Genomic DNA, 26,960 nt, shown 5'->3' with positions numbered 1-26,960 from the left:
AAATAGTTGTCTTTAATTAGTTTAGACAGTAATTAGCATTTCCTATGCGGGCTTACTCTTCTCTAGGTGATCCTCGACTAGCATACGAAAATCCAATCATTAGATTAAAGGTTTATTCTAATCGTTAAGTTTTATTTTTAATTTACAGCACATTTTTGTTAATTTTTCTTATCCATTTTGATTTAAAAGAATTCACCTTTCAAAAAACAAGTAAGCAACATAAAGCTGTCACGTTTTGCTTTATCAGATATGTTATTTATTATTTTTTCACTACAGAACACACGAAAATCCAATCATTAGATTAAAGGTTTATTAGAATCGTCACATTTTCTTTTTAATTTACAGCGCATCTTTGTTTATTGATCTTATACATTTTGATTTAAAAGAATTTTTTGTTATTATTTTTCAAATCATTGCATTTTCATTTTCATTTGACAGCACATTTTCTTAGTTTTCCTTTATTTTATATTTAAATAAGTTCACTTTTTGAAAACAAGTATCAAAAAATAAAGCTGTCTCGCTTCGTTTTATCAGATGCATTATTTACTTATTAATTTTTTACTACAGAAAACCGATTTAGCAGCATTATTCATGTTTCAAAAAATAAAAATCTCACTTTTTAAAAATTATTTATACTTATTTTTAAAAAAAGTTAGACTTCTTCCTCTGATTGCGATCAATATAGACTCCATGTACGAGTAATTAAATCAAGTAGATTATTGGGTTAGATTTTTAAGATTTCCTTGATGTGAACTTAATCAATGAAGCGAAACTCAATCAATTAATGTGAAAGCGTAAAGATTATTCTGACTACATGCAATATTATAATTGTTCAAGTTGTATTTGTTTTTTTAAAATAAAACGTTTTAAATAGCATAGGATTAAAATACGATCTTCATATAATCCTCTCGTAAAATTCAGATGTTAAATTTGAGAACATCATTTAAAAGTCCCGACAATAAACGATGATGGGTTTTGTCCTTGATCATGAATAAGATTATTGAACTTCAGAGGCGTAGAGAAACACTTCCTTATCTTTTTGCAATGCTAATTTTAGAGGTTTATTTTAATTAGCTAACTATGAGGATCTTTCTTTAGTGAAATCGGGGTTAGCTTACCAGACAAAATTCGAGGTCACTAGCATTAAAGTTAAATATTTTTTCTATTTCGTCTATGTTTTATAAATTAAAAAAATAAATAAAGAAGCGTTTAAAAATATAAAGATCTTTTACAAAAATAAACGAATTAACAAATAACTACTGGTCCCGTTTCACTTAAAGGTAGAATTTAAAATTTTAGTTCTGGTTTCCAATTTCTTATTTAGGGGTCAAACAATATTATATTTACATGTTTTAGTAACAATCTACATGAAGAATTTTTTTTTAAAAATTTTTCCTAAATTAAAGCCTTTTTTTAACAGATGAAATTATTAAAGCTATTAAGTTGTCCAGAAGTTTCGTTTCAGTTTTCGATAAATGGTTTTTGGAAGGTGAGGTATAAACAGTTCAGAACATGCAATGAAAATAAATAGTATTTAACAAAATTAATTTTAAAGACACTTAGTGAATAAAACTACTCAGAAATAGTGAATCAGGACTTAATGTTTCAACGGAACAATGCAAGGCCTTGTTCATCCTTGGCATTTGACACAAAATGTTAGAGCTTGGTTGGGATGTTCTTACCCATCCATCGAATTCACCAGACCTCAGTCTTTTAGATTTTCAGTTATTTCTTTATGGGAAAAATAACTCTTTAGTTAAGATAAAGATTCTTGTGTCAAAGTTTTTCATCAAAAACTTCAAGTTATCAGAAAAATGGAGAGAAGTTGTCGAACAGAAAGAATTACACTTAAATAATTATGATTAATACAAGAATAGTATAAATGAGCTGCTTATACAATAGTGTAAATGAGTTGTTATGCAATTTTCTTTCAATATCGGTAACGCACTTATCTTTAAAAAACCGTTCTAACGAGCTTTTAAGAATTATGAATCCCGCTCCCATAAATCTTTATATGGAATTTCGAACTCATAATTTGGTTATTTAAATTGAAGTGAAAAAATTATTTTTGAAAATAAATCTTATATATTATGCAAGTAATGAAGAAAAAAACGACTACCCAAAAGCAAGCAAACATTGTCAATGTTAAATACAGAAGAAGAGATAATAATAATTTTAATTTGAAAACACGGGATACATGAAACTAATTATCTATTTCTTTTCACTGTCTAGTGGTTCTTAACTGCAGAGAATTAACTTATAACTTGTGAAGAGAAGAAAAAGATGTCAGAAACGGGGCTTATAAATAAAACAGTTAAGCTAACAGATATTTCACATGTTAGAGATAACTAGTTAAATTATCAAATATTTTTTAAACAGATAAGATTTTCAAATCTTTTCATTTAAGTTATCGTCAGTCATACTTTTATCATAGTTTTAGTTGTTAAATTATATTACCAATTTAATGAAACTCTGAATATTTTTTGAGGTAGAGTGATTTGATAAACCACTAAAAAAGGTCAGGTAAACATTGCAGTGACCATACGTAATTTTAAAAAGTTGAGAAATGCGTTTTTGGACGTGCTGACACAATAATTTACTTCCCGTTAAAACATTTGTTACTTACCAAAGTAATTTTGGTCAAAGATTATAGAAACAATGCCTAAAACGGTTATCTATAACAAACAAGTCTAATTTTATTAAAAACAAAATTTTTAATTTGAAAGACTTTTTTTTCCACTTTTGCGAAATTTCTACACTAAAACATGCGGAGAATGCCGTCATTTTACTATTTGTATTTAGCCCTCATTTAGTGTATTTAAAAAAAAAAACATAATTTTTTTTAACTATAATGATTATTTTTAATAGTGTAATAATTTTCATAGAGACCGTTTCTTCTTCCAAAAATTTTTTGAGTCATTAATTTATTGAATTTTTTTTTTATGGTATTCAAGTTGTATACTGAATTCATTGCATGTTTTGAATTCTAAATTTATTTTTCGATTGGTTTCATGCATAAATTTCTGGCACGAGTTCTTTTGATAAAGAAGAAAGGCATAAAAAGGTTTAAAAGCATTTTTAAAATATTTTCTTCCATGTCATTTTGATATGGTGTTTTGATTTTTAAAAAATAAATACAGCCGAACTTCTATTTAACGAACTTCCATTTTGTGAATTTCTCTATTTTGCGAATTTTTTTTGAGGAATCAAGAAAATTTTGGAAATTTCTTTGTGAAATAACTTTCAAATTGCGAAGTGAATTTTCTGTTTAACAAACTTTTCTTTGAGATCCACTTACGCTATTTTTCAAAATATTTCAGAACATTCCAAACTTGTTAACGCATTTTATGGGGGGAAATGACTTTGAATTAATTTTCGAAGCCACTGCTTTATGTAATGTTTTACTGCTTTCTCTAAAAGTTATCTTAGAGAAAGCAGTAAAATTCTTTTCCCTTTTTGTTTGTATTTCAAACAAAAAACTTAAACCAAATTAACGGATTTTATCAATGGCAATTAAATTTAAGAGCACGTGTGGTAATGTATGTTTAAAATTACTTTATAATAAATGCAGTTATAATTTTATACATAAATTTAGCTTTTTTTTTAGTTGAAAATGCATGTAGTATGATAGTGACTGTGATAATGTTTTGCTCTATTCTTGCTTTCCATACAGATTTCTTTTGTGGTTAAGATTTATAAATTAAATAGTAGATACTAGCTTACAAGATAAAGGTACATCAATTGCTTTTTTAATTTAATTATGCCTAGTGTTTATGAATTAAAAACCTGTTTTGTGTTGTTTAAGTATTTCAGAAGGTGATTTTCTATTTAACGAGTTTTCCATATAACGAACTTATTATCGGAATTTAGCGACTTTGTTAAATAGAGGTCCAACTGTATGTAATATAAAATGCACGGAATCTACTAACTACAAAACTATTATCTAGGGAGAGGGAAAAATCTGCGTGTGGGTGGTCCTGTTTCTTTAGCTTTAAAAGAGCTTGGCAAATAAAGCTAAAAAAAAAAAGAATGGTTTATAATAAGGGGGGAGATAAAATATTTTTTAAAAAAAGATTTTAAAACAATTATATCATAGATAAATTTAAAACAGTGAAATATTTGAAGAATTCCTATGAAAACTTCAGCTAAATCTGGAACCAGTAAAAATTGCATCATCTGCTTGCATCAGTTGCAACATTGTTATCTAGCATACAAACTGATGATAGAGATCATTTTCATTGGTTGTCTTTGACAACACGTTTAACCGTTAAAATGTTTAATAGTTTAAAAATGTAAACATTTTAGCAGTTGAACTTGTGCTACTTGTAAATAATGAATCAAGACTTGTTCTACTAATAATAATTTATTTTCAAAAATATTCTCTGTTCTACTGGACAAGATGGTTCTCTGCCTTTGCAATTCATTAATGTTTTTAGTTTGATAAAAAAAAAAAATAACTGACTTCATTTATTCAATAAATAGTTCGCAAAAATTATAAAATTAAAATTTTTATTGCTAGTAGCATTAAGAATTTTAGTTGCAGTATTATGTTAAATAATAGAAAGTACTATTTATACGTTTTGTAACAGTTTTGATCGTTAAACGCAAAAACAATTTTTAAAAAAAATCTGATTAAAATTTTAAAAAATTCCAACTTTGTTAAACAAAATATGGCTTTTATCAACCATGATTAAATACCATGGTTTCGCCACAATTGAGCTAACTTTGACAGTGATAAATTTCTTTCAGTTAAAAGAAAACACAGTTCTAAAACAGTATGCGTTTTAAAGCAAAAATAATTTTTTAAAAAAAGTAATGATTTAGTTTAACAGCGTTGTCGAAGAACTGAAAGACAGCATTATGAAGTTAATAAACATTTACGTTAAAAAAGTCAAAAGTCTTTAACAGGCGTACTTAGCATTTATGCTATTTTTACATTGTAAATGTTTTTGTTACCTAAATAAAATTTAGCAACATTCACAATAATATAGTACTCAATAGTATTCACTTTGTATAATATTCACGGATTCATATTCGATGCATCCATGTGTATCATCAGTAGCCAGTGATAAATGTAAATCAGAAACTGGCATTGTTCTAACTGTTGGCGAATTTCTCTTCATGCTACCAGTAACCAATAAGTACTGGTTTTTTGAGAATTTAAAATTCATGATAAAAAAAAATATGTTAACAATTAATTATTATCAATAATATTTGGTGTTAAAATGTTGTATTAATGCTGGTTTGCTATTAACTAATACGCGTAATATATTATTTAGAATATAAATAATTCATTAATATATTGTTATGTTAAACATAAACAGGACAATAAGAACAATCAAGAAAGCTTTTAATTGTTAAAGTTTCTTTCTTTTTTTTTTTTTTTTTNTTTTTTTTTTTTTTTTTTTTTTTTTTTTTTTTTTTTTTTTTTTTTTTTTTTAGTTTAATGGTAGTTAAAATAGGCAGTTTCAAATTTGTATAATCTGAAATTAAAAACCACCCTCGAAATCTCAGACTTAATTATATTGTTATTTTTTATTTACAACAATGTTATTTTCAGCAATTACTCAATATTTTCTTAAGCTAAATACAACAAAATATAAAATCTATTTCTGGAAGATTTCCGTTTTGTGATCTGTAACAGAATAATCATCAAGTCTTGGCAACTTCCGGGCAGTAGCCGACGAGACGCAAAAAAATATATAATAAAAAAAGAAAATCACATAAGGAGATCAGCTAACAGGGTGCAACTCGTTCTTAACATTTATTTATTTATTTATTTTTAAATTTGAAAGCATAAAATCCATTTGGCTCCTTGGCGACTATAGCTGGTGAGACAGATCACGATAGGAAATATTCCTTAATCTTAAATGCACAAAACTATTTCAATAAACATTTCTTTAATTTATATACATGAGTCGTGATAACTCAGGGGATAGAACCTTCACCTTCCAAAGAGGAGAACCAGGTTCGAATCCCAGCAATGACTAGTCGATACGAATACCGCATCCGGCTTGCGCCAACCACAGTGCTGACGTAAAATATCTTCAGTGGTAGATGGATTATGGGTTAGTCAGCCGTTAGGCTAACCGTGTGAGGTTTTAGTGGTTTTCTTCTCCATGTAACGTAAACGCGGGTAAGTTCTATCAAAAAAGTCCTCCACGAAGGCAAATTTCTCCCAATACTTGATCTAGGAGTTCTCTTGTTTTCTGAGTCGGGTTCAAAATTACAAGGCTACGCAGTTGAACATTAGTAGTCGTAAACCCAAAAAATTGGGTCGGCTGTTCAACGACGGTTATAAAATAAAATTTATTTACATATTTTTTTACAATAGTGAATAGTATGTATAGTTAAAATACGAAAGCAAAGATTGAATTTGATTATTGAGGAAAATATTTTTTCCTAATTACATCGAGTTTAATATCTTTTTAAGCTATAACAGCTAAGATTTAAATAAAAATAAACTTCATGCATTTAAGTTTGATATAAAAACAAACACAAAAGTTTGATATTATGAAATTACGAATTGGCTTAAGTCACTTTAAAAAACCTAAATTTATCTGATGTTGCTAAATTACCTGACAAATATATTATTGTGAATGAAAAAAGGCAAAAGACTTTGTTTTATTATACATTTTAATTAATACACAAGTAACAAAAGTACGATAGGTCTCGTATACACCTAAACAAATTTCAGCATTATATTAGTTTTCCGACTTAATTTTGCACAAATAGACTATCGTAACAGTAATATCAATGGCAATAAATCTGACATAATGTTTACTCCCATTATTTTAATAAATATTGAAGTTACTTGAACAATGTCAGATGCATAATTAACGATATTCATATTGAATTTCATTATTGAAGAGGAATAAAATACACATATGGAAGATTAAATCTTCATATGTGGATTTTATTTCAACATTTATTGAACAGCCATAATTAAATAAAGAAAAATAGAAAACCCAAATTTTTTACTGATACTAGACACATAACATACAACATATAAAACCGTAAGAACCATGTTTTTGTTCCACTTATAAAATTGTTTTTCAATTTTTTCAAAAAATTATTTGCAAAGATTGCAAGTAATCAGTAATAGAAAAACAATTGTCTCACTTTAAAGCATAAATCACATTTTTTTAATACAGCCTATGATTATATTATTGATGTTGATCCCATGGTGAACACAACTGCGCGGAACTGTACTATGAAATCTTCGAATTAGCATAATTTACAATTACATTGCTGTTGCAGTTCTTTTTACGTCACACTAGAGCTGCACAATGGGTTATTGGCGACGGTCTGGGAAACATCCCTGAGGAAGATCCGAAGGCATGCCATCACAATTTCGATACTCTGCAGCGGGGATGGCACACCCGCTTCGGTAGCCCAACAACCCACCCGCCAAGTCAAGCACTTTAAAGTAGAACAGTTTAACGAGGACCAATACCGCACACCCTCGGAACCTTCACAGACTGATCAAAGTGATCACCCACCCACACACTGACCTCAGTCAGTGATGCTTGACTTCAGTGATCTGTTGGGAGCCGTGTCTTAACGATCAGTCCACTGCGGGACTACGATTACATTGCAAGAATATTTATACAAAAATAAGCATGTTTCATTTTACTATAAATGAAGATCATTACCTTCCTCAAGCTTTACTTTACTCAAACAAAAAACATAGCGTCATCGATTTAGTTGACTGATCAGATAATTGCATGAAGGAATTTTTTCAAGATCCATTCTCGATGTTGTTTCACACCAGAACGACTGAAATGCATTCAAATATTATCAGTTAATGCCCTATTTCAGCATTCTGGCGCCCGAAAACACTTTATATTATATTTTTTTTAGATATCCAGCTCAAATGTGAATAACACTGATTTAACATAGGATTCAATGTAAACAGTTTAGCAAAATTTTTCACAGTAAGCTAAGTTATTCGAACAGTTAACTTCGTGATGTCACAAAATGCAAAAAAAAACATGTGCTGTCCACACGTTGATAGTCCTTTTTACACGCAAATGACCCGCTGTGGATTGATCGAAATGACACAGTTCCCAGTAGAACACGGAAGTCAAGCATCACTAGCAGCGATCAGTAAGCGAGTGGGTGACCACTTTGATCAGCTTACGTAGGGATCGAGGGTGCGCGGTATCGGTCCTCGTTAAACTATTCTACTGTAAAGTGCTCGATTTCGCGCGCAGGTCATTGGGCTACCAAAGCGGAGGAGCCATCCTCTCTGCAGAGGATCAAAATCGTGATGGCATGTCTTCTGATCACCTTTAGGGATGTTTCCCAGACCGTCGCCAATAGCCCTTTGTGCAGTTTAATGCGACCTAAATAAAATACCCACATATCTACCTACCTCTTGCACGCAAAATATATATTTTCTATGATAAATGTTTGTAAAGCGTTATCAAATTAGGTGGTAATAATTGTGATTTGGATATAAGCTTTTGCATACTGAACATAAAATCCAGCATACTATATACTGATGTTTCAAAATGACGTTTTTTTTTTATATATATTTGGTGCTGTCTTTACTACGATCCCTATAATATGTTTAAAAAAACAACATCAAACCGCATTATAAAAATAAATAAAATAAAAAAACAAGCTACAAATATAGAGAAAAAAAATAATAATTAACCACGTTCTTAGTTTTGTCCATCCGTAAAACAAAAACATGAGGTGCACTACTTTCGAAAACGTGGGGAATTTTAGGTAGTGTTAGAAATTACGAATTCGACATACTATTATTACGTATGTGATACGCCCCACGTTTTTCGTTTCCTGTGGAACAAAAATAAAAATATTTTCTTTTTTAGTAAACATTAAAAAAATTTTGAAAAAAAAACGTAGTTTTAAAATCATTATAATTTTCTTCGTTTAATTTTGCATCTGTTAGTTAAAGATAAGTCGACCGGCCTGTGTAGAGAGCAGGAAACTGTCCTTGCATCAGAAAGGTTCTGGGTTCGAATCCCGGGCAAGGCATGGATGTTTTTTCCTTCTCTGTACTATCTGTCCTCACTGTGGGAGCGACGTTGGCCCACCTAATATGGTGCTCCTGAAAGCGAGGTCAACAAAATCGCCTTGTATATGCCTGAATTGACGGATGTTAACACAGGAGGGCATTGGAAAAATAAAATTTAAGGATAATGACGAAAAGTGATCGAAATTCCAATTGGCAAATAAAATCTGCTTTTAATGATCAGGAAACGGCAAATGGCAAAAGCCTAACGTCACAATTTCTTGTTCTAAAAATACCGTTTCAACTCCATTTTAGCTTTTATACAGTAAGAATTACGATTCGATCAAAAAAGTAGTGTTGCCATTTGAAAATTTCTAAATTTTGTCACTGTAACTGTATCCGTGAGAGCTACACAATCGTTTTTAACGTCATTCTTCAGCGCATAGATCATAATACTCTATGTACAAAATTTTATTACGTTCACTTAAATGATATGCTCTTTATAGGGGGCAAAATTATTTTATAATCACCTTGTACAGCGAGTTCAGGTAAAAGCAAATCTTACCTTGGACAAGCAATCGAGCAAGAGATTGTCTACTCCTTTTCGAATTCACTTCACAATAATACTCGCCACTGTCCTTGTAAGTGACTCTCCGAAAATAAAGGGCATTATTGTGAGACTGGAGATTTAGATGGCTACCAGCATCCCAAAACGTCCTTCTACCATTTACTATTTCTGCTATCTTTTTATCTTCTTTATACCAGATGAGACGATTAATTTTATCCATTTCCGAAGCAGGCTGGCAATAAAGTGTGGCATTGTTTCCTGTTCTCACGTACTCATTCTGAATGTCTCCGTTACCTGCAAAAATAAATACATAAATTACTCAAAATGTTCTTACAACCTGTAGAAGTATCGTTTTATTTTATATTTTATAGCCGGCTTAGAACAGCCTTCCTAATTCTGAGATAACGACTATCAATGTTCAACTTCGCAGTCTTGTAGTTTTGAACCCAACCCAGAAGGCAAGGGGACTCCTGAATCAGACATTGGGAGAAGGATTTTTTGATGGAACTAACCACGAAATCTTCCCACGGTAAGCCCGATAGCAAAGGGATTCTAACCTATGATCCGTCTACCACTGAGGATATTTTCCGCCAGCACTGTGGTCGGTACGAGCGGCGAGCAGAATTCGTATCAATCAGCCACAGCTGAAATTCGAACCTCACCTCATAGGAAATCTGGAAAACGAACGTGTTATCCTCTGAGCCACCTTGTCAAGTCGGGAGGAAATTAATTTTTTAAGCTATTAAACAAAAGTGAAATTTAATTAAATGAGCACCTTAATTTCACAGACTGCCAACTAATTTAAAGAATTTTAATTTCCAAAGCAACCTGAAATTATAACTATACAATATTTTTGTAAGAATTCAATAAATTCTGTTCTAAATATCACAAAGTGCTCAAATATATATTATCATAAAAAAAAGGAAATGTAAATAAAAATTTTCATAATGGTCATAAAGAAATGTAAAAAGAAAAAAATTAATTGAAAAATATAAAAATTTTATAAATATTTGAAATTTCAACTTATAATGATATGCTTATTTCGAAGTAGTTTCTTTAAATAAATAAATTAATTACAGCACAGTTAATAAAGTAATTAAATTATTCAACCTGTAATATACAACCGAAAAAAAAGAAAAATAGCTGCAAAAGTTTGATGGGACGTCTAGTGAATAGTAAGCAGAAGATAACATTAAAACATTATCAGGGTGGCCACTCAAATCAGATTTCAAATTTCCCTGATTTTTCCAGGTTTTCCAGATAAAAATCTTAAAATTTCCAGGTTTTTGTTTCTTTTTTCTTATAAAGTGTAGGATGTGTACAAGTGTCGGTATTATAAAATATTTTATTCGAAATACTATTTTTTCAACATATCATCTTGAAAAAGAATAATTTATTTTGACGATTTGGCAAGATTGTTTTATTTAATTTTTTATGTTTTGGTACAAAATTTTGAATCAAAAGTCATTAATGCAACAATTGTAAAGATTTGTCGACAAACATTGCTGTTAGCGATTGTAAAAAAATGTGTGATTGGTTGGTTTGCTGAGAAAAAATAATTCGTAGATTTCTTTGAATGAGAGTAGAAAAGCTTTTAGAAAAAAGGTGCAATATAAAGTTTATTATTATTAAATTATAACCAACTAATTTTTGGAGAATTTTATAAAGTTAAAAATACAAAAACATTTTGTCAAAATAGAAAAAAAATTACCACCAAAGCATTGGAACAAACTTGAGCTATAAATGGATTCAGCCCAATGACAGAATTTAAAAACAGAAGCTAATTTCCTAATCCCTTTTTCCACCTCCACCAGAATCTTTCCTAAATTGCACAGTCACATAGCGGTCAAAGGTTTCTACATTCGTTTAGCAACCATGGCAGAATTTTATGTGGCATTCTAGTTTAACAGAGCTGTAATGGAGCAAATTTTGATGCAAGCANTTTCGAAGTAGTTTCTTTAAATAAATAAATTAATTACAGCACAGTTAATAAAATAATTAAATTATTCTACCTGTAATATACAACCGGAAAAAAAGAAAAATATCTGCAAGAGTTTGATGGGACGTCTAATGAATAATAAGCAGAAGATAACATTAAAACATTATTTACAGACGTGTTTCGCGTACTAAATAGAACTAGCAAGAATTGACAGAATATAAATGTTTTCAAATTCAAGTTCGAAGGCTGGGATAGTCTAGTTGGTAGGGCACTGGGCCCCTGTCTAAGAGTTCGTGGGTTCGATCCACGCCGGCCGAAGACTCCCCGTGCAGTAAATGGTGCCTGATGCACGTTAAATCTGTCGAGTCGCAAAGTCTTCCATGTTCCCATGACAAATCAAACCTCTGGGGGTACTGATCCAGGAATTTCCTTGTCTTCTGGATTGGTTCAAAATTACAAGACAACGGAGTTGAACATTAGTAGTCGTAAACCTTCAACGACGGATATAAAATAAAATTCAAGTTCGAAGTTTAAATATCGTTACAATTTATTTATTAAAACAAATTGCGAAACTTGCAGAAGTAAAGAAAATTATTCCATACGTAAATATTCATTCAAAAGCTGTTATCGTTCTACATAAAGAATAAAAATAAATAATTATTAAATTACCCATTTTTTAGGATGAATCGGCAAATAACTTAACACAGCTTAGGTATTTAATGATTTAGGAATACAAAAAAGAACGAAAACCAGTCCTAAATTAAGGTTAAGACAAACAAAAAAATATTTGCCAACAAAGTTGGAAAAAAAATTACAAGTTCGCGACAACTTGCTTAGTTCATCGATTTACATATCAGTGGAATATAGAGAATATAGACTATATTTTGTCATTTTTAATTTATATTTGAAAAAAAATTATCAAGCATGCATACTACCATACTATATAACGATGTCTCAACTATCGAACCTCTCCCTATCTTTCTCATTTTATTTTATAGAAATAATAAAATAGGAAATAATTTTTTTGTGATTACTTTTTGAACAAAAGAATTTTATTTTTCAAAAGAATTTTCATATTGACTAAAAAGAATTTTTTACGAATAAGAAGTAAATACTTATTAAAAGTGAGGTTTTAGTAATCTATATTAACAACAATGCTAAATTTTATTAGAGCGATGGAAAAAATGAGTAATTTTAAAAAAATATTAGCAAATCAAGCAGACAATTTTTGAAAAATTAGTTTAGTAAAGAAATTTTTAAAAAAGTTTTTCCCCTTTTCTTCGTTTGCTAAAAAAAAATTCATCTCGGAAGTAAGGGAGAGAAAAACATTGTTATTTCAAAATTGAAAGCCGAAATAAAAATTTAAAAAAAAAAAAATTGATTTATCTGAAGCACACAAATTAAAAATTTATGGTCACAGCTACCAGAATATGGTAAAGTTAGCCGTGTTTCTGGCTCTATAGGAACATCAAAAAGCACGGTGATTTTTACTGAAGCGCTTTGGTAATGACTTACAGTAAAATTAACAATAAATTATGATTTATTACGATGTTTGGTAGTAAATGTGATAAAATTTGGTAGTTTTACCTTAGGCATTAAAGCCATTTATTTTGTTAAATTTACTTTCCAGTTTTCATATTTTTACTAAAAGTATGGTAATAAGAATCATATATTTCAAAACCAGAATTTCAGGTTGTATAACGAATGGAAATATGTTGTTTTTATTAGATCATCATGCTGTTTTGTTTTTCTTCCAGAAAAGTCATTGTCATACAAGTGCGGTAATTAAAGCAGAATTTTTTACTCCGTGTAGGTACTGATTGAACTTAAACAAGAAACTTAGAAATAGAATCTGAAATAATAAGCGTAAACAACAGCTAACAATGTTCATTATAGGAAAATAAGTAGTAAGCAAGCACTCATACGGATTCTGAATAAATTGTATCGTATGCAGAAAATTCTGTTTATAATTCTATAATGATCTTTTTTAGAGGTTTCTTTTAGAAAGATGATAATTGTACAAATGTTTCCTCATATTTTTCTCAATAAATATTTTTTAAATAATGTTTGATTTACACAGAAACTTGTACAATATGAAATTGAAAGGATTTCGTTTTACATTAATAATGTTCTCGTCTTAGTCTTTGATGCAAAAATGTTTATAAAATTCGTTTTTGTGAAATTGTGAAAAAATCTACTCACAGTTTTGTAAATTTTTGAAAATAGGGTCCTGGTTTTGTAAAAAAAAAAAAAAAAATAGTGGTTTGTTCAGACATTTTGCCAAAATCTATTCACAATTTTTTTGAATCTGAAATTGCCGTTGAATCGCGTCCTTTTCAACCAAGGTCCCGTTTTTGTGAACATGAGAAAATAAGATATTCTGAGTAAAAAACACAAAAACAATGTCTTTCAATGAGTTATATTGTAGATTTAAAATATTTTAAGAAGGGTCCAATTCAATATTTAAAAAAAATTGTGAAGAATCATTTTTTGGGTTTAACATATTTTGTGAAGCGTCTTTTTAAACGATAAAAAGTTTCATCAGCGGACCCAATTATCTCCTAACATGATCAGAAATGGCTATACTACACCAAAAGCAGATATTTTTATGCACTTAATATAACGAAATCAAACTTGACTTATACACTAGGTTTGACGAACAAAATAAAGAAGGAAATGATTACTAGAGTAACTGAGTGCTCATTTTTACCGGAAAGACAGTCAAAAACGTCGTTTTAAAATATAGTTCATAAAATTGCACGATTTAAGTTAGTCTGCATAGTTTACTAGCTTTTTTCGCTCTTTCGCTGAAGTGACGCCACTGAAACGGTGCATCGCGCCACGAAGTGTGCACATTCTATGCTGGTAAGCTGATGTTGGGATTTTCTATATAACAGTTGAATCGGACTCCGGTTTGGAGGGGCCGGGGTTCGATCCTCGGCACCGCTAAAACCCACCAAGTACATGCGATATACGTGCTCGTAAAATATGTGTAATCAAAAGTCCTGTGGTTGGTCACTGAGCAGCACCATGGGTACAAGGAGCTGGAGAAAATGTCCTTCCCCTTCGGATCTATTTTTTATTTTATAATATATTTTATACCCGTCGTTGAACAGCCGACCCAATTTTTGGGTTGACGACCACTAATGTATCAATACCCCCAGAGGTATTGATTTGTTATGGGAACGTGGAGGACTTTGTGACTCGACAGATTTAACGGGCACCAGTCAACATTTACAGCACGAAGAGTCTTCGGCCGGCAGGGATCGAACCCACGACCTCTTGTACATGGGCCCAGTGCCCTACCAACCAGGCTTTCCCGACCCTCCCTTCAGATCCATGGCCAAATTAATGAAATTGCCTTACAAATCGTGATGGCATGTCTTCGGATCATCCTCGGAGATGTTTCCCAGACCGCCGGCAATAGCCCACCTGTGCCTCTAGTGCGACGTAAATAAAAGTACCAAGTTACATTCCAATATATTTGGATATTTTGCAAGTATTATAAATAAAAATGCAGCTTATTTACAAAACATATGAAGCGCGTTCAAAATACGCTTTTAGTGGTAGGTAGTAATGGTTATCAAACAGTATCACGCTAACGTCAGCTAAATACAGCGCTCGTACGTAGGTCATCACGTGGATGCCGACTAAATACGGCTCACGTACACACAGCTCATCACGTGGATGCCGGCCAAATTTGGCGCTCTTACACAAAAGTCTTCGCGTAAATGCCGGCTAAATTCGGCGCTCATAACAAAAGGGTACTTTAGTATAGGTAGTAGGTAGTATATAAGGGATACTAGTTAGTACATATCAACTTGCCTCCTAAAACCTTTAAAATAAGTCCATGGAACAATGCTTATGGGAAAAACAAATAACACTTTTGTTTGTATTTTAATATTCAATTAAAAAATAACATTTAATAATGGCAGATTCATTAAAAATCTAAACTTTAAATTCACATTAATACATCGGTAATAGAAATTCAAACAGAAAAACACTGAAAACGTAATTCACTGATTATAATTATTCTACTTAGTTTACTAGTTAGTAATATCAACGCGTCCCACGGAACTCTCAAATTATTTTCATGGAACAACACTTGCAAGAAGATTAAATAACACTTTTGTTTTTGTATTTTAATTTTCGATTAAAAAAATTTAACATTTAATAATAGTCGAGAAGAAATCTAAGCTTGAAAATTAAATAAATACGTCAGTTATTGAAATTCATCGAGAAAAGGATTGAAAATGTAATTCTGAGTGTTCTCTCTTGATGTAGCATCTTTCCAACTGGAAGCAAAAGGATGCGCAAGCGTGTTCCCGTTACCGCAAGAGAAAATCGATTGTCGCGGATACTTGGCTCACGGCCAATGTACTGACCTTGGCAAATAATTGCTCTTTATATGTCGCCAAAATAAATTAAATAAGGGTACTTAAGTAAATTTTACATGAAAATAGAACATTTAATTACAATGGTTACGAATAAATTTTTTGATACTTGGAGAGACCGAATATATAAGAAGTTGCTGACCCCCGAAAACGTTTCTCTTCAACGGGAAAAATACGTTCAAAAGTTGGCGATCATAATTTTTCTGCAACAGTAAAGATAAGAAATCAAGCTTTAAGACTGGAAACTCGGAAGGCACTGTATTTATTTCATCACACATTTCACTTTTTTTCAAAAGAATTTAATGAGACAATGGCAGAAAATTCTTAACATTAAATACAAAAAAATAATACTATAAAAATATAACAGTTACGTTAAAACAATATAAAAATATTTTTAAATTTAATAAAAATTACCCTTAAAATAATAAAAATAATGCCCCTGTTAAAAAATTTATATTAATTAATGGAATTATTTATATTTCACTCTTTGTTCCATAATATTTAATAAGACAAAGGAAATAAGTTTTTAAAATTAAATACAAAAAGTAACACTATAAAAATATTATTTTATCACTATAAAAATATAAAATCCGCAAAATATGATTTTTAAATTAAAAGAAATTACCCTTAACATCTTATAAATACAATATTAAAAATTTAAATTTTTAGAAAGAAATAAAATTATATTATATTGTATTTTTGAAATTTAAAATACAATATTAAAAATAAACGCAATATTCAAAATTGTAATCATTAATGGACCATGCATTTTTTACTACAAGCTAACCCAATTTGTAAGGATTAAATATCGTTTTTTTATATTTGTGTTAAATATCACTTCAAATATCATTGTTAACAGTTAAATTAAAAATTAACTATTAAATTAAAATTTCCTTAAAGAAAAAAGTTAACATTAATTTAAACGAAAGTGTTTGAATTACTATAAGTTTCAGTAAAAATTGAGAAATTAAAATAGAAAAAAAAATCTTTTCTTTAGACAATTTTTAGATCTTTAAAAAAAAATTTATTTATCGTTGAAAACTGGGTAAGTTTCGAATTTTATTTTTTATTTAATATTTAAAATCAATTCTGCTAAGCTTTAAGCTTTAAAACTTCCTTTTTTTTACTTTAAATTGCTAGTAAATAGTGGGGCAAACGAATTTGTGAATGTTTTGGAGTGAGGTTAAAAGTAGCATTTAACAATCTACTTAAGCAAAAGTAGGTTTTTATATACTCAATTTTGCTCTTTTTTGTTTATTTAAGAATAAAGCATTTTTAACATTAAATTTATAAATAACATCCATTTTCAAAATGAAGACTTAATAATTACAAACCCCTCTCCCCAAAACTACAATCTTTGAAAATCCATCCCGCCCAATAATGAAAATATTACAGAAGGAAAAATCCGTCATTGCATTACGAGGGCGCTTTACCGAGGAAGAAAGTCCTTATGACAAATCTCTCTTTCATCTACGCGAGTACGTAACTTAAAATTTAAAATATAAATAAGCGAGTTAATGGGGAACTAGAGTAATCCATGAAGTTTCAAATGCGGAAACCTAAGTTTTCAAAATATCAAAATGCAAATGATTTAAGGCAGGATTACTTAAGACTATGGAGTGGAAAAGTAATCTTGCAGTAATTAGTTTGCATCCCGATGTTTAAAAAATAATTTGAAACTTATTGGCATTTGAACAAGTTAACAGCATTTAACAGCATTTGAAACTTATTGGTTTTCTCCAGGTTTAAATGAATTTACTTTTCGTTAAATATTAAAATTTAAATTAGCAATGGAAGTGAAACAGAATTTACAATGAAAAGTTTTTCCCCCGGAGCAAAGTTTTAATTAAACATATTTCTCATACTGTTTTCCTTATTTTGTACTAAATTAGGCAAAAATAATTGAAAAATAAATATTATATTTAGCCTTTTAATAATTCATGGTTATGATATACANATTTATCAAATCAATTATTGATAAATTTTTGAATATGATTTTTAAAAAATTTCAAACTACTTTTCTTAAGATTTTATATTTTAGTGCAAATATAATTCCAATAATCTAACATATTATTTTAGACTGTTTTTTATAATTGAAAAGTAAAAAAAATATTTTTGCATGTAATTAGAGCGTCAGAAAAAATATATAAAAGGGACACTGGTGTTCCATCTGCATCAAAGGGTTAAGAATTCCCGAGAGGAACCCCAGGTTCACAAGGCGCATGCACGATCGAGGGACCTTGCTAAGCCATCGCCCTTGCAAACATTAAAAAACTAAAATTACAATACAAAATACAAATTATGGCAACAGGCCAACAATAAACACAAAGAACAAGCAGCCTTTGAGTGGAAAATAGCAAATAACAATGTGAAGGATGTAAATAAATAAAAATAAACGAGCGAAAATTAACCAAACTAACCCAACTAAGATTGAGTATAAAATAATTAAAAAGAAACCGTTCATAAAAGCCACTAATTATATATCCAACCTGATTCAAAGTGGAGAATAAAAGTGACAGTTTAAACCAAACAACCCCTCAGTAAAAGCATCATAAGCAAAAATTGAAAAAATTTTAAAATGTTCATATAAGTGTTGTATTTTAGGTCCCCTTGAATGCTGCCGAGTACATCATCAGGGTTTAGTTTATTTACCAGTTTTTCGTAAGTTTAGTTTGTTTTCTTGTGCTTATCCAGTGTTTCTCGTCTTGAATAAGTTCAAAATGTCAGTTACAGAGTATTTATTATTTGAGACAGTAGATAATAAGATGTGAAATATCTTGGAAGCCTACCTCAGTATCTACATGAACTAGATTTTTTAAAATATGACCATCTTAACCTCATATAAATTAATTTATTAGAAAATATTTTTTATTACAGTAAAGGTAATTGTAAAAAAAGAATAATACTAGAAAAATTATTGCTTTCTGTTTGATATATTTTCTATTGACTTTTCCAGATACAATTTCTTTTATATTAACTGAAATCCATTTTTAAACTTTAGTTTTCAAAAAATTTTTAGATAAAAACGCTGGAGAAAAAAAACAATACAATAGTAGTAGCAAAAATACATGTTTTCTTTCGTGATGTTTGAACATTTTGTTTCGCATATTACTTATAACAAATATAATGTATACTATTTAGTACATTTCCACAAATTAGAACTATATAATGCCGCAAATATTACACTAGTTTTTACAACCGCAAATCAAATGTAATTAAACTAACTGTATTTCCTTTCATATTATAATGTCAAAATAAATGTATTGAAATCTGAAACATTAAAAACAGCCTAAAAGTATCAATTTGATTTGATGCATACATTCATTGAAGAATATAAAAATGAAGAATTTTAAGCAAGTAACATGTTTCTGAACTGTTTTATCATAATACATTTTGGACTTAATTTTTAATCAAAATATCTTTAAATTCGAAACGTTTTATAAAGTGTAAAATTCGATAAAAGTCAAATAAATTAAAAAATTAAAAGAAAATTTTGCTGAACAACTACTTATTACATTTGTGTATTGCTTTATATGACTTTTTATAAAATAAATAAAGCTACAATATCATTTAAAAGTTAGATGCAAAAAAAAAAAAAAAAAAATAGCGATTACCCCTTATTTCTACAAGAGAAAAAGCTGTTTTTTTTGCATAGAGTAACACTATAACAGTTTCTACATAATGAAGTTTAAATAGTATTTTTATTTTGATTTACATATTTTAATAAACTTTACAATGTGTTGTTACAATGTTAACATATTCATAATAATACGTTACACTACTAATAAATTTCAAAATGACCTTTTTATAATCCTTATCAGAAATGAAGATAAAAAAATTAGCACATTTAGGATCGCAAATGAATATTTAAACCAAGAAAGAACAGAAACACTATCGAAATCTGATAAATCACAATTGAGAAAGATTGGTGTACAAAACACCAAAACCTGTTTGATTATCAGAGTAAATAGAGAGGTCTCGAAAGACGAATTAAAAAAAAAAACATCTTCAAGTTTCAGCCTGCACTAGTGATTTTCTTTTTTTCTAGCTAAAATATTTATTTATGATCCACTTATTGTCTTCATTTTTTGATAAGGTTTCCAAAAACATATATTAAAGGTGGTGTTTAGTTTTAAAAAATTTATTATTCATTGCTATTTAATTTTCAATCTGAATATAGTATTTTTTAATTCTTAATTGTAACTTTAAACGCTAGCAGCATCAATTCATCATATATCATTTTATTTTGTTTAATTCAAATTCAGAGATGTCAGCACAATTTTTGTTTGAGTCTGCGCAGTAGTAAGTTTCATTTTCGAACCTTTACTTTTACTTTGTTTTTCGTCACGGAGCAAATTATATACGAATTCGATGTGTTGTAGATGGTTATAATTTTCTTTTCGGGACCAGCTCCCAAAGATATTACGATGATACATTCAAAATTGTTATTTATCGATAGCTATTAGCTATATTAATTTACGAGGTGAGTCGTTTTTATGTTTTGTTGTCATTAGTTGTGCTGAACTGTCTGAAATCGTTTTCATGTTTAATTAACTAAATAATTTGCTGCTATCTTATTTTCAACTTGTTTACTGTTAAAAATTTCAATTCAAGTTTATATTTTGTGAAATCAATTAATATCCAGTATCGTTAATTGTTCAATATATTATTTGCAGAATAAAATGTTCTTAAGATTCTTAATTTGTCAGGGTTTAAATTTTACAATATATATTTTTTTTCTTNTTTGTGCAAAATTTTTCTGCACATGCATTTGAATATAAATTTCTGAGATTTTAAATCTGTTATTTTACCTTAATTTTAATTAAAAAATATTTTAAAACCTGCTGATTACCTATAGTATAATTAAATTTCAATATAATGCATGGCAACTGTTGGTAGTTTTGAAGTTTATATATTTTCTTGGCAAACTTCAGTTTTTGACATTTTTGACGGGTTTTTGACGGTTTAAACCAGTATTATACCCTTGTCATGTCAAAAACCACTTTTTGACGTCAAAAACCCAACCCTGACAGAAACACTATCGAAATCTGATAAATCACAATTGAGAAAGATTGGTGCACAAAACACCAAAATCTATTTGATTATCAGAGTAAATAGAGAGGTCTCGAAAGACGAATAAATAAAAAAAAAACTTCAAGTTTCAGCCTGCACTAGTGATTTTCTTTTTTTCTAGCTAAAATATTTATTTGCGATCCACTTATTGTTTTCATTTTTTAATAAAGTTTCTAAAAACATATATTAAAGGTGGTTTTTACGGAATACCCTGTAAACATAAACAATTCGTATTAGGATTGAAATTATTAAAAGAAAAGGACACAATTTTCATTTTTTTTAATTTATTTCTTTTCGTTAGTAATAGAAGTACTCACTGTAAAAAATTCTGGATCAAATTATGGCATAAAGTACCAGCACTTTGGGTACATCATCCACAAAATTCATTTTTACAGTAAAATATAAATCCATATTTTTATAGTAATATTTATTCAATTAGTGATTTTTCTATTGCTGTAAAAACAATGGTATATCAGATTTTTTTGTTCCGTATCATTTTACGGTTTAGCAACCTGAGTGCCGGTAATTTTTAACGTAACTAGATCCGGAATTTTTTACAGTGCATAAATAATTAATTTCTTTCTAAAAATATAATAAATTTTATGATAAATTTTACCATGTCTAAATGCCAAAAATAGTCTTCTTTCAGAATATTTTTAGATTTTTTTTTAAATCTAAGAGTAATTATGTTCTTTTATGGCCTTTATCTCTCTCTTCAAAATATGCCGGTAATTTTTAACGTAACTAGATCCGGAATTTTTCACAGTGCATAAATACTGAATTTCTTTCTAAAAATATAATAATATTTATAACAAATTTCACCATGTCCAAAGGCCAAAAATAGTCTTTCAGAATTTTTTTTTTTTAAATCTAAGAGTAATTATGCTCTTTTATGGCCTTTATCTCTCCCTTCAAAATATGCCGGTAAATTTTAACGTAACTAGATCCGGAATTTTTCACAGTGCATAAATACTGAATTTCTTTCTAAAAATATAATATTTATAACAAATTTTACCATGTCTAAAGGCCAAAAATAGTCTTCTTTCAGAATTTTTTTTTTTTTTAAATCTAAGAGTAATTATGCTTTTTTATGGCATTTATCTCTCCCTTTAAAATACACTAAGCTGTTGCTTTATTTTTCGTAAGCCATAAGAAAAAGAAGAAAAAAATAGAAGGAAAGAAAAAAGAAGTGAAAGAGGGAAACCCTATGAATGACTGATAAAAAACGAGTGTGTGTATTGTCGGAAAGCTACATAACAGACGCGAATCCAACCGCAGACTTTGTGACATAAACCTAGATTCAAAGCATTACATCAAGTCATCACAACAGCCTGCAGAAACCTTTTATCTTATTGCCGTAGGATCTATCACGAGACAGTCTATTAGAAGCAATAGAACTTCTTATTTTACGACAATTATTTCTCCACCCAATGCTAAAAATAGTCTATTATCTATAAATCATTAACAGCAAGTTATACGTTAAATGAGTTTTTTTTTTTTGAAGGAAACAAAAATAAATAACCTCATTTATCAGTTGTTATGATCGTAAAACGGTAATATTCTACGCTTTTAACGCATTGAAACTTATAGTTATATTTATTTCATCTGATTTATAATTTTATTTTAAAAGATACTTACTATTTCGGTTCAAAATATTTTTAATAAAAAACAGTGTAAAGATGAAATTAGTGCTAATAATATGAATAAGTTAATTCTTAGTCATTATAAATCTTTTTAAAAAAAACTTACAGATAATAAACTTGTGACTAAAGTTAATCTTAATTCGCTAAGTATGACAAATGACAAATAACATGTATGCTATGTGCAAGCTGGGCATTTTATTAAGCAAAAACAGCTTTTCTTATAAGTTTGTCAGCATTTTAAAGTGTGAAAACTAAAAATGAAATCTTTTCTTGAAACTTAGAAGCGGCGTCATCGTTAAAGAAAACCTCACATAGCTATGAAATATTTTTTTTTAAATCGATTCGAATAATAATATTAATGTATCGAAAAATCGATATATTAATATTATTATTTATTTTTATACATTTTGGCAGAATGCACACTTCAAAATAGTGTCCTTAAACTAAAAGTAGAAATTTACATAAATGAAGAAAATACAACACATTTCGCGTTTTTGCGTGCATGTATGATATACACTTTCAGGTTAAAAAAATCGAATAACATCGTTAAAAATGCATAAAAAAAACTTATTCAAGCAAGGCAACGTTTAGTATGCGACCTTAAAATCATTCAAAATGCATTTTTCAAACATTATTATTTGTAACTAATATAATGAGAAAGAAACAATACATTTCATGGGATGAAATTATCTTTCACAAGCTTTCGATGTTATGACGTTATTTTCTAAGAGCGTTTTCCATCTTTGATAACTTCTTCAGGTTTCCTCCGATTTTAGTAAAAATTTTAAAGCATTTATTTTTTTAATGTAACTTTCATTGAACGAAAATTGAACGACTTTAGTAGTTTTTAAATATTAAACCTTGACTGTAAAACATTTTTTTCTTTGTTTAATATGAAGCCATTTCATTAAAAAAAATGCGAGCAACAAAAACTACATAAGAAACATAAAAGCTGTGACATGTTATAATATCTTAAAATTGGATGAAAATTTAAAATTCTGGGCCTGTCACTGTTTTACGAAAGAAAATTCGTTAACTTTACAGAATTATTTCATTAGTTATAATCTATCGTAATTCTTATATACTATAAAAAACATAGTTCAAATAATTTAAAAATATATAATGATTTATTCAATCAGAAGTCTTCCACCTATGTTATTCTCCCTTAAGAAATATTGTTATCTCAAATAATTATCCCTTTAAAAAAATACTATCTAACGTAAAATGCAAACAATTTAGCATTGAAGACCAAAGAAAGAAAGAAATGGAAATTCAAATGAAGATAAAGAAATACACTATATTAAAAAATAAAAAAATAATAAAAAAATTTCAAAAAAAACGAATCAGCATTATACCCGCCTATAAAATAAATATATGCACCCAAGCGTGTATATAAACTAGATGAAGAACAAGAAAACATATTATTAAGATGACTGAATTATATATTTGCGACAGTTCAATGACTTTGATGGAACTGAATATCTGTTCTTTCCTATCTCAATATTGCTCTTGAAGTTGAAACAATATTACATGGATTGGTACACAAGAATGTTATTGAGATGAGCTAGCGAATGAAATGAAAGAGTATATTACAAAACGATTTGTTACAGAAAAATGAAGTTCATGACATGAAACTTAAATTACATTAGGGAAGTAAAGTTAAAAAAATGATGGCAATGTTTTATCAAGAATGTTTGGAGATATAAAAGGGATAGAACATTTGAACAATTTCCTAAAATCTAAAATTTTAATTATTCTAATTTAAATTTGTACTAACTTGGGCCTAAGTTTTTATGTCATTAGCATTTTTTTCTCTTTTAAAGCGTTTTAAAAAAATTTTAAAACATTTTTCTGAGATTTATTTATTTATTTGTTTTTGGTTTATTTATTTTTTATTCATTTATTTTTATTTATTTATTTATTTATTAATTTCGTATTCCAGAAAAATGAAGTTCATGACATGAAACTTAAATTACATTAGGGAACTGAAGTTTAAAAAATGATGGCAATGCTTTATCATGAATATTTGGAGATATAAAAGGGATAGAACATTTGAGCAATTTCTTATAATCCAAAATTCTAATTTTTTTCTAATTTAAATTTGTACTAACTTAGGCCCGAATTTTAATGACATTAGCATTTTTTTCTCTTTTAAAGCGTTTTAAAAGATTTTTAGGACATTTTTCCGAGATTTATTTATTTATTTATTAATTTCATATTCCAAAACTATTTTTATGCATTTTTTATTATTTTTTTTTTGTTATTTGTTATTTTTTAAATTGAGTTTTCTTGCCATTTTGTTTTACCCTTTATTTCTTTTCTCCATTTCAAACGAAATTGCATCTATATTTTGATTAAGTTTACATATTTATTACAATTACATGTAGTAAATTTAGAAAAAAATTAACGTTTCAAATTGAGATTCTTGTTTATTTATTTAAAATCTACTAATTTAAAATAAATTCTGCTCTTTTTGATGGCAGATGTTTTGATGTTTTAAAAGCAGTTTTTGAGGTTTTTAAGAACACTTTTTAAAATTTTTATAATACTAAAATCTTTGCTCTAATATTAATAATATATAGGTGGAATATATAGGATATATTTAACATATAGGATAATGAAGAAAAAAAACAGCTTGCGTTTTTACAAATTTAAATGATACGTCTTTAGTAAGTTTCAACATAGTATTGCAAAAATATCATTAGAATATTTCTGCACAAATCCATAAAAAATTAAATCTTTAAAGCAATGCTTCAAATGTTCCGTTAAAATAAAAATGTTTTTCGCTCCAAAAAATACTATAAAGAGAAGAATCAAATCATAGACTCCTTAACTAGGGACCTTAATTTTCAAAAAATTTTTAATGTTTAATTACATTTGCAAAAAAACAATAAACCGGAGATGAATTTTTGGCGTCAAAAAATGGTTGAAACTATCAAAACCTTGTAAAACCGTCAAAAACCAAGGATGATACTCACGAAATCATAATGAATGTAAAGTTTTTATAGTATATTTAAAACATTAAATTAAGATATATAAAAATATATGTAAATATAAAATTACAGCAGCAATTGCAGATCATACTGAGTAAAACTAGATGCAAAAAAAAATATTATAAAGCTTAGTTCATTAATATTTAATTTAAAGTTCTAAAAATATTAATATAATTTAAAAGTAGTATATTAATTAAAGATTTAAAATTAAAAAATTAATAATGACTTGTGAGACGATGATTTCGTGGAACATTACAAACTAGGACATCTTAAATTTAAATTTGGGTGAAAAGTAAAAATGTCTAAAATTGAAAACACAGAACTAGCGCAAAATAATATTTCGACTTTATTTGAATTTTTCAGTTATTCACTTGATCTTTTTTTCTTGAATTCATTTTATAATTTGTAATTTTCTCGATGTATTTAATAAAAACACTCATTAATTTTAAAAAAATATTTTTTTTTTTTTATTAAAACTTAATTAAACGAATGAAAGCTCTGGAGAAGATAGTTCCAAGATACAGTAAGCTAAAGAACGATAGAATTCGAATATATATATTTTAAAAATTGGTTTATAAATACTTTAATGATAAAACCATAAGAGCAATTAAAAGCACACTCGAGTTCTTGAGGACAAGATTTTTCTCAAGAGGAAAATACAAGCAAGATATTAAATGCCCATGTCTTTTAGTAAGTAAATAATTAAAACGAGTTTAAGTACTTGAATCTAATTTTGCACTCGAAAAAAAAACTATCATTTTCAGCAGCTTAATAAAATATGCTTAGGAAAATTCTTTTTAAGCGTGTAGGAAAGATTTAAACTAAAATTGTGAAGTACTAATCACAATAACTGAATACTTAGAGTTACACAAATAGTGCATATTTTTATGATTTTTTTTTCTTCCATATATTAGGAAGACCGGAAAGTAATGTCGTTTCGGGCATTAAATATTCGTTAGTCTTCAACCAATTCATTTTTCGATCAATTTCAATTCATTTTTGATCCGGGATTGAAAGGTTGTTGCTAACGAGGATGAACACATTATTGATTAAAAATAAAATCTTGATAACAAATATCAAATGTACCGAAACGACATTATTTTCCTGTCCCCCTACTAATATATACTTCGATCAAACAATTTTAAGACACTTCCTTGTTCACTTAATCTTACCAATACCAAATTGTTTAACAGATATTTAAACCCCGGTGGTATTAAGAAACCACCAACTGAACTTTTCCACAAATTGTTTTTCCATTTATTTACTTTGAATTATTTTTTAAAAAAAAGCTTGCATAGTGGGTAAAATGATGCGTTAAAATGATTTTCAAAACTTCGATATAGTGAACAAAATAAAAAACGGACCAC

The 26,960-nt window shown here is 28.5% G+C and overlaps 1 protein-coding gene across 1 annotated transcript in view; it reads right to left on the bottom strand.

Moving 5' to 3' along the window:
* LOC107447342 (putative receptor-type tyrosine-protein phosphatase mosPTP-1) overlaps positions 1-26,960 on the bottom strand; it is a gene marked incomplete in the record, with an annotated part of 116,548 nt that overhangs the window by 53,931 nt on the left and 35,657 nt on the right. Inside the window, 1 exon segment of the mRNA XM_043039056.2 lies at positions 9,549-9,845. Coding sequence (XP_042894990.1) covers positions 9,549-9,845 — 297 coding nt within the window.

The sequence above is a fragment of the Parasteatoda tepidariorum genome, chromosome X1, assembly GCF_043381705.1.
Source record: "Parasteatoda tepidariorum isolate YZ-2023 chromosome X1, CAS_Ptep_4.0, whole genome shotgun sequence".
Classification (NCBI taxonomy): Eukaryota; Metazoa; Arthropoda; class Arachnida; order Araneae; family Theridiidae; genus Parasteatoda; species Parasteatoda tepidariorum.
The sequence above is the reverse complement of the archived record's forward strand: the minus strand, read 5'-3'. Positions and strand labels throughout refer to the sequence as shown.